Below are 13,678 nucleotides of genomic sequence, written 5' to 3'. Positions count from 1 at the left end.
ATGAAACCTGGTCATTTGATCACAGCAGATGTCTACTGCAACCAACCTGGATGATATGACAAGGATGCTTGCAATTAAGGAGCTGAGATTGGTCATTAGACACAGGTCAATCCTCTTGCAAGACAATGTTTGACCACATGTCGTAGAAACAATGCTGCTCAAACTATAGAGGCTGGACTTGGAAACCCTCTGTCAGTCCACTGTATTCACCAGAACTTGCACCAACTGACTACCACTTTTTCTAGGCTTTGGACCACTTCTTGCAAGGAAAAATATTCAATTCTAAACAAGTTGTGGAAAATACTTTTCATGATTTCATTACCACTTGCTCTCTAGACTTCTTCAGTGCTGGCATAAACAAGGTATCGTTAAGATGGCTAAACTGTGTTGATAGTTTATTAATACTTTGATTAATTGTACTGCTTCTTGTTTGAGATATAATAAACTGCCCTTCTGACTCGAACTCAGACATTTCACATTTAATGACCTAATATATTTCCATTTGTATGCCTAAATTCCATTTGTCTAGAACAGGCAAATGCACAGAGATAGAAAGTAGATTAGTGGTTATGTAGGGATGTAGGAAGGGGAAATGGAGAGTCATTGCCAGTATCAAATTTCATTTAAGGGTGTTGAAGATGTTCTGAAATTAGTGCTGATGGCTGTACAACTCTGTGAATACACTAAAAAATACTGAATTTGTACCCTTTAAAGGGATGAATTTTATAGATTCATTATATCTCAACAAAGCTGCCATATCAAAAAATACTTAAATACAAGAATAGTCATATTTTTTATAGTGGTAAAATTAAAATAACCAAAATTACCAAGAACTATGAACTATATATATTAACATAAAAATTATGGGTCATCACTGTAATAAAATAGGCAGATATATTCTAATATTTCATAATGAAAAAATTCAAAATTGTTTTAAAAATATACATGAGCAAATTATATATGAATCTATGCACAGAAAATGCCAGAATGAGCTAGTGTGGTACTACATGCTGTAGTCTTGGCTCCTCAGGAGGCTGAGATGGGAGGATAACTTGAGTCCAGAAGTTCGAGGCCAGCCTGAGTAATATAGTGAGAGATGGTCTCTTAAAAAAAAAAAAAAGCCAGAATAAAATTTAACAAAAATGTTAATAGTAGTTACTTCCACATGGTTAAATTATAAGTGACTTTTAAGTTCTTTTTTTTTTTTTTTTCATTTTAAACAAGAAGTTTATTTAAATAACAAGACGCTTGACTTGAAGAGAAAACTATCTAGGATTCATTTTCTTTTTAGAGTAATTTATCCCTACTTAAAGACAGATTGCCCTACATGTAACAGCTATGTACAAAAAAGTTATAAAATTGTCCTTGGTTTTACAATGATAAATGAAAAACATTAAAATTCTCCAATTGAACAAGGCATGCAAGGATTTTTTGGTTTTTTTTTTTTTTTTTTTTTTTGAGACAGAGTCTCACTTTGTTGTCCAGGCTAGAGTGAGTGCCGTGGCGTCAGCCTAGCTCACAGCAACCTCAATCTCCTGGGCTCAAGCGATCCTCCTGCCTCAGCCTCCCGAGTAGCTGGGACTACAGGCATGCGCCACCATGCCCGGCTAATTTTTTATATATATATCAGTTGGCCAATTAATTTCTTTCTATTTATAGTAGAGACGGGGTCTCGCTCTTGCTCAGGCTGGTATTGAACTCCTGACCTTGAGCAATCCGCCCGCCTCGGCCTCCCAAGAGCTAGGATTACAGGCGTGAGCCACAGCGCCCGGCCGCAAGGATTTTTATGTTGTTGTTTTTTGTTAAAACAATGAGAGCAAAATAACTTACTGGAATATAAAGATAAGAGCTGAATGAGCATGCCACTAATGGAGAAAGGGGGTATTTTCACAGAACCAGTATTTTTCCCCATCCCATCTCCACTTGATGTCAATCAAAACATACCATTGGCTATTTAGTTAAAAATAAAATGCAACATGCTTGTGCACATACACCAGTTACTTTATGTACAATAAAGGAATGGGGAAGGGGAAAATGAAAGAATAGAGAAAACTATACTGTAGTAGTCAGGATGTGGTGGAACCAAATTGCAGTTTTCTAATTGAGAATGTAATCTTGGTCTGTAACAACAGAGTTCTGGAGTATAGTAGCAGGTTCCCTTTTTAGTAGACACCTCCTGTCTGCTGTTGGAACAGATCAATTGTATCTTTGTCCTCCATTTCCAACTGTGCAGGTGTGTCTGTTTCATTGATTGGCTGCTCATCAAATCAGAATCTGATCTGCCTCATTGACAAACCCTGTCATTCACAATAAGCTTTCATTAGTTTACTAAGTGGTGTATGCCTCTTAATCTTAAACTGCACCACAGAGCCATCCTGTCCCGCCATCTTCAAATTAATGTGATCGTTGTTCTCAGTCCTGACTCCTTCCTTAGGCTTTTCGTTGGCCATGCCGAGTGCCGGAGTCTCCTCAGCTGCCGCTTCAAAAAAGAGGTACCAGGTCCGCACCAAACGAGCACACAAGCACCACCAGGAGCGGCAGAAGAAGGACTTTTAAATTCTTCTTAATATTTAAAAACATTTTCTAGACCAAGTATGTATAATATTTAGAATCATAAATATAATAAATATCACAACTTTAAAGATATATTATAAACATCTAAACATAAATATTAAATAAGAAAGATGTGCTACAAGGGAATTCTTGGCAAAGCGAATTAGTTTGAGATTTTGGTTTATCAGAATTCATGTTATGCCAGGCATGGTGGCTCACGCCTGTAATCCTAGCACTCTGGGAGGCTGAGGTGGGAGGATCACTCAAGGTCAGGACTTCGAAACCAGCCTGAGCAACAGTGAGACCCCATCTCTACTAAAAAAAATAGAAAGAAATTAATTGGTCAACTAAAAATATATAGAAAAAATTAGGTGGGCATGGTGGCGCATGCCTGTAGTTCCAGTTACTCGAGAGGCTGAGGCAGTAGGATCGCCTGAGCCCAGGAGTTTGAGTCTGCCGTGCCTAGGCTGACGCCAAGGCACTCTAGCCTGGGCAACAGAGTGAGACTCTGTCTCAAAAAAAAAAAAAAAAAAAAAAAATAGAATTCAAGTTCCTAAACTTTCTTCAAAATTACTGTTGTGATTATCTTAAGAAAACCCATCTTATGAAAATGTGAATTTACAAAAGAAAAAGTATATCTGTGAATGTGTAAGGGTGTGAAAACATTAAAATGGGTTCTTTCATATGAAACATGCCTAAAATACCCTTGTATTACAAAGACTCCTTACCCCTTTTCTTTTAATTTTTATTTTTTGTTTATATAAAAATATTTTTTATAATTAAAAAAAAATTTTTTTTAAGTTTTTTCCCCAGCAGAGGTGACTTTGAAATCCTTACCCCTTTTTGATAGAGTTCAGGAACTGCTGACTTGCGCCATCAGAATAACTTCTGAAATCATCATTGACTGTGAATCCATTTTTCCATAATTTTATACTTACATCTACCTGCAACACAGTAACAAAATGTATCATGTTAATAAGATAAGTCCTTTGAAAATTTCTTCTATCACTATATATTTTATGTATCCTTACAAGCAAACTTCAAATGTAAAATATTTTTTAAAGTACATATATTATGATTCATTATGGGTAATATTTTAAAATAAATCTTTAATAATTTTAAGAGAACCCATTTGGAGAAATGCTCTGTATCCTGTCTGTCTCAGAGGTCAACTGAGGTAGAGCCTTCTGTCTATAACAGACTTCTCAACAGTTGGGGAAGGACTTTATTTGAAATGACTTTGAATACTAAACAATAATGTACAGAGGAGAAAAAAACTATGACCAATTAATGGTTATACCTTCAAATATAAAATATCAGTGTTAGGCTGTTATTATCAATATCTCATCCTTCAATGCTTTCAGCTTATAAGGATATTTATTCACTCATTCAATCAAAGAAACAAGGTAAGTCACTATAGAAATCTTCAAAGGTTCAGAAATACAGCAGAATGCAGGGATGCTTCAGACTGAACATAAGAGGACTGAGTGAAAAACTGTTTAAGAAGTTATGACTCTGGGAGGCCCAAGCGAGCGGATCATTTGAGCTCAGAAGTTCGAAACCAGCCTGAGCAAGAGCAAGACCCTGTCTCTACTAAAAAAAAAAATAGAAAGAAATTAATTGGCCAACTAGAAATATATAGAAAAAATCAGCCAGGCATGGTGGCACATGCCTGTAGTGCCAGCTACTCAGGAGGCTGAGGCGAAGGATTGCTTGAGCCCAGGAGTTTGAGGTTGCTGTGAGCTAGGCTGACGTCATAGCACTCTGGCTCTGGCAACAGAGTGAGACTCTGTCTCAAAAAAATAAATAAAGCACTTTCCCTACATAAACTTATTCACTCCTCCCAACATCTCCATAAGGTAGGCATTATCATTTTTACAGATGGTGAGACAGAAACACAGAAGATTACTTATATCACCCAAAGTCACATAGTAAGGGGTGGAGCTGAAGCTTGAAACCAAGGAGTCTGCATCCAGAACCCATACTCTTAACCACTATACTGTACTGTCCCTTTTATATCTATAACCAAATTGCCAAGTCTCTCTCTGTTCTTATGGTATTCACACAAAAGACAACGAACAAAACAAATAGAAAAAGAGCGTATTAAAAATGATACTGAGGAAGAGAAGAAACTTAAAAACAACATCCTGCTGTTTTCCAACTTGGGCCCAACAGGATGGCTACTGCAAAGAAGGATGGCGAGAATGGAGATTGTGCTATCAATGAGGTAGTGACCCCAGGATACACCATCAACATTCACAAGCACATCATGGCATGTGCTTTAAGATGCCCACCCCTTGAACACTCAAAGAGATCCTCGGACACTCAAAGGTATCCAGAAATTTGCCATTCATGGAGATGGGAACTCCAGATGTGCACATTGATAACAATGCCGGAAAAAGCCACAGTGGTGGTCTGCCCTTTCCCTTCTCATTTGCCCGAATCTCAGGAATGAGGCTGGGTAAAAGCCCAGGGGGGAACTGAACTGCCATTTCCAATAAAGGAGTACAAGGTGAGCACTGGGGTAAGGGCCTAAAAATTCTGTGAAGGCACTGGCCTAGCTAAAAATAATGATGATAATTATTCAGTGTCCCCTTGTTTGCTTCTCTGTAATTGCTACTCTGGAGACACATAGTGTCTGGTGGCCATGAAGATTCTTTGATCCTCCTGCCTCAGCCTCCTGAGTAGCTGGGATTACAGGCAATGTGCCATCATGCCCGGCTCATTTTTTCTCTATATATTTTTAGTTGTCCCTCTAATTTCTTTCTATTTTTAGTACAGACGGGGTCTTATTCTTGTTCAGGCTGGTTTCGAACTCCTGACCTTGAGCAATCAACCTGCCTCAGCCTTCCAGAGTGCTAGGATTACAGGCATGAGCAACCAACCATCCTGGCCTAAATCCCCATTTTCTATAATAAAAAGTCAACGTGTTATTTGGACATCTGAAAAATCAAGAGCTATCATTCCCTTCTCATTATTGCACTTTGACGAGTCAAAAAAAAAAGAGCTGTCATTATTAGTATATTATCAGAAACACAAAACTCATACCAGAAGAAATAGCTAGGTGGTTGTCTTTTGGAAGTTAGACATCAGGGCCAAGGACAAATACCGTTCCTGTTTTTCAACATAAGCTTTTCCAAACTATTAGGCTTCAAATTTTTATAACTAAAACTTGGGAAAATTTTAAACTAATTTAAAAACCAAATCACAGTGAAGGGATTTTTCACAAACCCTTTTTTTTTTTTTTAGACAGAGTCTCGCTTTGTTGCCCAGGCTAGAGTGAGTGCCGTGGCATCAGCCTAGCTCACAGCAACCTCAAACTCCTGGGCTCAAGCAATCCTTTCTGCCTCAGCCTCCCGGGTAGCTGGGACTACAGGCATGCGCCACCATGCCCGGCTAATTTTTTTTTTTATATATATATCAGTTGGCCAATTAATTTCTTTCTATTTATAGTAGAGACGGGGTCTCGCTCAGGCTGGTTTTGAACTCCTGACCTTGAGCAATCCGCCCGCCTCGGCCTCCCAAGAGCTAGGATTACAGGCGTGAGCCACAGCGCCCGGCCTCACAAACCCTTTTGACATCTGACTTCAAAATGTCAGCTGGATTCTCATAATGGTTACTACTTTCAGTCTGCTATGGTATGTAATTTTGATTATATATATTTTTAAATCAACTCTCATACAGATATATAGTTAGAAAAAATATTTATTATTAACTAGCTTTCCCAGGATATTCTTCTTTGACATGTCATCAAATTTTAATAAGTAGTATCTCAAAAGTTAGTTCAGACCCAAATTTGGAATCTGAAACTTAAAGTTTTGTTTCATATACTTTTTACATTAAAATCCTTTAGTGTATGTGACACTTTGGCTCTTTTATTTATGCATCATTTTATAACATCATATATTTGTTACTGAAATCTTGGCCACTTGTCCACAAGGCCAAAATAGAAGAACAAAGACAAGTAGTTTAAGGAGGAAGGAAAAATGGTAAATATCTCGTCAAAATCCAAATTTCCTGATTGTTCTCAGAGACAGAACTTTTTTTTTTTGAGACAGAGTATCACTCTGCCCAGGCTAGAGTGCCATGGCATCAGCCTAGCTCACAGCAACCTCAAACTCCTAGGCTCAAGCAATCCTTCTGCCTCAGCCTCCCGAGTAGCTGGGCCTACAGGCATGCCCCACCATACCCAGCTCATTTTCTTTTCTATATATTTTTAGTTGGTGAATTAATTTCTTTCAATTTATAGTAGAGACGGGATCTCACACTTGCTCAGGCTGGTTTTGAACTCCTGACCTGGAGGGATGCTCCCACTTAGACCTCCCAGAGTGCTAGGATTATAGGCGTTAGCCAGAGACAGCACTTTTTTTTTTTAGACAGAGTCTCGCTTTGTTGCCCAGGCTAGAGTGAGTGCCCTGGCGTCAGCCTAGACAAGAGATCCTCCTGCCTCAGGCTCCTGAGTAGCTGGGACTACAGGCATGTGCCACCATGCCCGGCTATTTTTTCTATATATGTATTAGTTGGCCAATTAATTTCTTTCTATTTATAGTGGAGACGGGGTCTCACTCTTGCTCAGGCTGGTTTCAAACTCCTGACCTTGAGCTATCCGGCCGTTCGGCCTCCCAGAGTGCTAGGATTACAGGCGTGAGTCACCGTGCCAGGCCCAGAGACAGCACTTTAAGGATGGGTTCTCAGCTTCAGGCAATTACTGTTCAACTACAGTTGAGGACTCTGGTCCCATCTTCTCCCAGAAGACAATCTCATAACCACCGCCCAGGACCTCCCCCTACAAGGTCCCGAATGAGCCATATCCTGTTGCACAAAGAAACAAAAGACTTACCCTGCCCCTCCCAACCACTGGCCTGAGGCAGGGAGACAGGCGTTAGTTCACAAAAAGGAGTGGAGGATTTTTAAGGAGAAAGAAACTATTTTTGCCATTTTTTCCAGGCCATTCCCTCTGTTACATATTGGTCATTTGGAAAAAACTGGTTCTCTGCATTGTGCAAATCTTCCAACTGCTAATATACCTCATTATATGATAAAAAAAATTATACTCATTAAAATGACACTGATCTTATCTGGAAATTCTCTAAGTTTTGAGAAGCTGATAAGTCCATGGTTGCAGTTTTCCAAAATTCTTATTTTTAGTAAAAAAGTTGGTTAAATAAAAGTTCTCTCGTTTGCAACAAATACAATAACTTGTTTTCCTTGCAGCACCAGGTTCACTTCATTCATGATTAGAAAATGGTGCCGGGCGCTGTGGCTCACGCCTGTAATTCTAGCTCTTGGGAGGCCGAGGCGGGCGGATTGCTCAAGGTCGGGAGTTCAAAACCAGCCTGAGCAAGAGCGAGACCCCGTCTCTACTATAAACAGAAAGAAATTAATTGGCCAACTGATATATATATATAAAAAATTAGCCAGGCATAGTGGCACATGCCTGTGGTCCCAGCTACTCGGGAGGCTGAGGCAGAAGGATCACTCGAGCCCAGGAGTTTGAGGTTGCTGTGAGCTGGGCTGATGCCACGGCACTCACTCTAGCCTGGACAACAAAGTGAGACTCTGTCTCAAAAAAAAAAAAAAAAAAAAAAAGAAAATGGTGACTATCCAAGTAGGAATAACCATAGTCTATGTGTAATTCATGTTTTCATACAAGAACAATATGCCATGAAAAAGCAAACAGTTCAGCTTACATCTCAAACAATTGCAGTTTTCCTCAAGACACTTCTGTATGTTGTGGAAATGCTTTATGGGTGTGGTGGCTCACGCCTGTAATCCTAGCACTCGGGAGGCCGAGGCAGGTGTATTGCATGAGGTCAGGAGTTCCAAACCAGCCTGAGCATGAGCAAGACCCCGTCTCTACTATAAATAGAAAGAAATTAATTGGCCAACTAAAAACACATAGAAAAAATTAGCTGGGTATGGTGGCACATGACTATGGAGGCTGAGGCAGAAGGATCGCTTGAGCCCAGGAGTTTGAGGTTGCTATGATCTAGGCTGACGCCATGGTACTCTAGCCAGGGCAACAAGACTCTGCCTCAAAAAAAAAAAAAAAGTTTTATATTTTGGAGCATTTTAGGGTTTGAGATGCTCAACCTATAATCATCCTGTAACTAGTATTATTGCCACTGCCTTGATTCCTATAAGGTGTCATTCCTACTGAAGTTTTATCCACCACTGGTTTTGCAATATTGGTGCAAAGTGAATACAGTGAAAAAAGTTAATAATATCTTACTATTATGAAAATAGTTTTCATCTTAGGGACCTTCTTAAAGTCCTATATATTTTGAGAAATTCTGGAAGAGAAAAAATGTAATGGACAAATATTTACCTGTTTCTTCTGTTCAGTGGGGGACAAACACTTGGCACCAACCTTCTGAGCTTCCTCAAAAAGGCTGTCAACAAAATATTCACAGTTTGTTTGATTATCACTAAGAGGTTGATTGTCAGATCCTGTTTCACAAGCCCTAAACAAAAAAAAGAAAAATAAGCAACATTGACTATCAGTTCTCTAAAAATTTTCATAAGTTGTTCTAGTTAAAGGATGCTGAACTGAGATGCTACCTCCATGACTATAGCTCAGGCATTTTTTTTTTTTTTTGAGACAAGGTCTTGCTCTGTTTTCCTGGTTAGAGTGCTGTGGGGTCAGTCCAGCTCATAGCAATCTCAAACTCCTGGGTTCAAGCAATCCTTCTGCCTCAGCCTCCCGAGTAGCTGGGACTACAGGCATGCGCCACGATGCCCGGCTAATTTTTTCTATATATATTTTTAGTTGTCTGGCTAATTTCTTTCTATTTTTAGTAGAGATCGGGGTGGGGGGGTGGGTCTCATTCTTCCTCAGGCTGGTCTCGAACTCCTGACCTCAAGCGATCCTCCTGCCTCAGCCTCCCAGAGTGCTAGGATTACAGGCATGAGCCACCGCATGTGGTCCAGGCCCTTTTTAAGTTAATATAATAGATATATGATCTTGGGGAAGTCATAAACCCCTTTTTAGTCCACAGCAGTGTTTTCTCAACCTCCGGTCTATTGACATTTAAAGAGGGATAATGCTTTGTGTGTGAGCTTTCCTATGCAGAATATTTATACAGGATAGCCTTTACCCACTAGATGCCAGCAGTATGCACATCCTATCCTCTCCATCCCCTCTCTCCAGTGTTATAACAACCAAAAATGTCTCTACACATTGCCAAATTGTCCGGGGGCAAAATCTCTCCAGGTCAAGAACCATTGGTACAGGGTAAATAATGTATTCTTTTTCTTTTTGAGGCAGAGTCTCACTTTGTTGCCCAGGCTAGAGTGAGTGCCGTGGCATCAGCCTAGCTCACAGCAACCTCAAACTCCTGGGCTCAAGCAATCCTTCTGCCTCAGCCTCCCAAGTAGCTGGGACTACAGGCTTGAGCCACCATGCCCGGCTAATTGTTTCTATATTTATTAGTTGGCCAATTAATTTCTTTATATTTATAGTAGAGACGGGGTCTTGCTCTTGCTCAGGCTGGTTTCGAACTCCTGACCTCGAGCAATCCACCTGCCTCAGCCTCCAAGAGTGCTAGGATTACACCTCACCCGGCCAATAATGTATTCTTTTCAAAGAGCTCAAAATCACCTTAAAAGAGGTTACTATGTGTTTTTTGGTAAAAGAAAATACACCTTGAAACTAAAGGTGACAATGCATCAGGAAAAACCATAATTTTGCTCCTGTGCACACTTCGGAATGAGATTTCCCACTCAAGACTTTATTTATAGTAGTTCAATACTGGTATATATATATATATATACACACATTAGTGCACACATACATACATACATATTTATTTATTTAGACTGGGTCTTGCCCTGTTGCCTAGGCTGGAGCAGAGTGGCACGATCATAGCTCCCCGCAGCCTTTAATGCTTGGGCTCAAGTGATCTTCCTGCCTTAGCTTCCCACGTTTGCTGGGAGTATAGGCAAGAGCTACCACACATTTTTTATTTACATTTCATCATACAAGAAATACCACCTATGATGTTGTATGCTACAAAAAGAAGGGTCTGGCTAAGACTGAGACTGTGCAAGAAATTTTAAAAAGTATTGAAATATACTTTCTCAGATTCTATAAATAAAAACTACTACTGATACTTTTATAGCTCTTATATTGTGCCACGAACTACAATGTAAATAAATACTCCACACAAACCCTGCTGCTAATCTGTCTCCCAAGACTATGCTACTAACCTTGATATTCTACTGTTAGGGTGGAAAGGCATAGCAGGTGCTCAGCATGTGGGTGGAGAAAGATTTCTCATCAGGAATTAAGATATAAAAGTAAAATTTATTTTATCTTTTAGAAAGACAGAATGAGAAAGAGAGAGATAGAGGAAAAGGGGAGGGGACAACAGAGAGATGGCCTTGTATCCTAAAGAAAGAAAAGGGAGATGCCAGCAGCTAGCCAAGTGGCTAACAGTTTTTCTGGGGACAGAAAGAAAAAATAGTTAATTGTTGTGAATTGCTGAATCCCCTCCTTCCCTTCTTCTTAACTCCAAGCAGATAATGGAATCTGTTGTGTGCAACTACTGCATTCCTTCCCTTTGTTTAAGGGATAAAAGGACCATGCCCTCAAGATATGATTTTTGTGTTGGGTTTGAAGCCTGGAGATTGTCCCCCATGCAGTCATCCAAGAACTTTTCAGGAACTGCTCCAGGTGTAGAAACAGATGCTAAAAGGCAGTGTTAGTCAATAGGTCTAGCACAGAAAAAAAAAGAAAAAAAAAAAAAATTACATTTCCCTTTGTGTGGCAGGGCTCCTTTGAGATGGTCAGAGTTCAGCAGGGCACCAGTTACCTAGGTGGAGAAGGAGCAAAGCTGATTTGTTTTGCTCACAAGACCCACTGTCCTTTCATCTATAAAGAACTATTCTAAGGGCCTGCACAGTGGCTCATGCCTGTAATAGCGCGCCAGGAGGCTGAGGCAGGAGGTTCACTTGAGGTCGGGAGTTGAAGAACAGCCTGAACAAGAGCAAGACCTGGTCTCTACTAAAAATAGAAAAAATTAGCCGGGCAACTAAAAAAATAGAAACAAAAAATTAGCCAGACATGGTGGTGAGTACTAGCTACATGGGAAACTGAGGCAGGAAGATCGCTTGAGCCTAGGAGTTTGAGGTTGCTGTGACCTAGGCTGATGCCAGAGCACTCTAGCCCAGGCAACAGAGCAAGACTCTCTAAAAAACAAAAACAAAAATTAAAAAACGATTCTAAGTACCTTACATGTGTCAACTCATTCAATCCTTACAATAGCCCTAAAAGGCAAGTATTATTTTTATCCCCATTTAACAGACAAAGTTTTAATGTAATTCGCCAAAGATCAAAAAGCTATTTAGGAGGCAGAGCTAGGAAACTGAACCCAAGCTACCAATGCTTGTGCACTTAATCATTATGCTAGACTGTCTCTCAAAATAGCCATCAGTGAGCTGGGTGTGGTGACATGAGCACATACACCGAGCTACCCAGCAGCATCACTTGAGGCCAGGAGTCGGAGGCTGTAGTGTACTATTATTGTACCTTGGAATAGCCAGCTTCTACCTGAGTAAAATAGGGAAACTCCACCTCAAAAAAAAATAACATAAATAAAAATTTTAAAAAACAGCCATCACTATATTGTTATTAAAATGCTGGTACTTGGGGCAATGTTTCAGTTCTCTTTATACTTTTAAAACAATCCATATTACTACAAAGTATTAATTATGCTGTTTCTAAAGCAATGACATGATACCTCTTATACAGAAACAGTCACACACTAAGATGATTTCTTACAATACTAATGATTTTTCCCTTCACTTTAACTGGTATAATGGTGTAGCAGTATAGCATATTGTCTAAAAGTCCAGGTTTTGGTGTTTGTGTTTAGCTATCTTCACTTACCACACCAACTCTGGACAAGAAACTTAACTTCTATGTGATTTGGTTTCCTCACCTATCAAATGCAGATACCACCACTTATCTCACATGCTTGTTGTGAAGATTAAACAAAAATACATATATAAAAGTCTACACATGGTATATAGTAAGCACCAGTACATATACTGGTATGCAGTAAGTTCTCAAATATTAGATAATAATATCATTATAACCATTTTATGCTTTCTGGTATTTGTTTCTTCTGTTCAGAAAGCAGTTGGTGTTTAATTATTAATTACTAAGTACAAAGCCAATAAAGCTGAGCAACCAGAGCAGCTGATTTTATTCCTTTGTATTATCTATTTGGTGTATACAGTCTATTAAATTTCACCATGTGAATTCGAGTCATTTAAACATTTATTATCTGCTATGTGCTAGGTGGTAAGGAAATATAAAGAAAGAATGCCCTACATTTCCATATCTTAAAAAAATATATATAAGTAAGAAATAGTTGCAATAGAAAATATAACTGCGGCCGGGCGCGGTGGCTCACCCCTGTAATCCTAGCTCTCTGGGAGGCCGAGGCGGGCGGATTGCTCGAGGTCAGAAGTTTGAAACCAGCCTGAGCAAGAGCGGGACCCCGTCTCTACTATAAATAGAAATAAACTAATTAGCCAACTAATATATATAGAAAAAATTAGCCGGGCATGGTGGCACATGCCTGTAGTCCCAGCTACTTGGGAGGCTGAGACAGAAGGATCGCTTGAGCCCAGGAGTTTGAGGTTGCTGTGAGCTAGGCTGACGCCACGGCACTCACTCTAGCCTGGGCAACAAAGCGAGACTCTGTCTCAGAAAAAAAAAAAAAAAAAAAGAAAATATAACTGGGTCAGGCACAGTGGCTCACACCCATAATCCTAGCACTTGGGGAGGCTGAGATGGGAGGTCAGGAGTTTCTACTAAAAATAGCAAAAAATAGCCGGGCATGGTAGCATAAGCCTGTAGTCCCAGCAACTTGGGAGGCTGAGGTAGGAGGACTGCTTGAGTCCAGGAGTTTGAGGTTGCTGTGAGCTGGACTGAGGCATCAAGATGCTCTAGCCCGGGTGAGAGAATGAGACTCAGCCTCAAAAAAAAGAGAAAGGAAATAACCATACTGAGACACTTATAAAACATAGTTCAGAAAACTAGAACTCTGGCTTCATTGAATAGGTGAAAATCAGTTTCACTTTTGATGAGTGTAGAGGAGTCTCTAGCAGTACACAC

General features: G+C 39.8%; 1 protein-coding gene and 1 pseudogene across 4 annotated transcripts in view; both read right to left on the bottom strand.

Annotated features, from left to right (window-relative positions):
• Positions 1–13,678, bottom strand: part of UBXN2A (UBX domain protein 2A) — a 50,983-nt gene that overhangs the window by 17,900 nt on the left and 19,405 nt on the right. For 3 of the 4 annotated variants that reach the window (XM_012788080.3, XM_012788081.3, XM_076000581.1), the window contains exons 3-4: positions 8,882–9,017; positions 3,391–3,497 (exon numbers count right to left, since the gene is read on the bottom strand). In XM_012788080.3, the coding sequence (XP_012643534.1) occupies positions 3,391–3,497; positions 8,882–9,017 (243 nt within the window). The remainder of the gene's footprint in view (positions 1–3,390; positions 3,498–8,881; positions 9,018–13,678) is intronic. The other variant, XM_076000582.1, reaches the window with a different exon arrangement.
• Positions 1,978–2,638, bottom strand: LOC105884331 (small ubiquitin-related modifier 2-like; annotated as a pseudogene).

Source organism: Microcebus murinus, chromosome 3 (assembly GCF_040939455.1).
Source record: "Microcebus murinus isolate Inina chromosome 3, M.murinus_Inina_mat1.0, whole genome shotgun sequence".
NCBI lineage: Eukaryota > Metazoa > Chordata > Mammalia > Primates > Cheirogaleidae > Microcebus > Microcebus murinus.
This window is presented reverse-complemented; position numbering and strand designations above follow the sequence as displayed.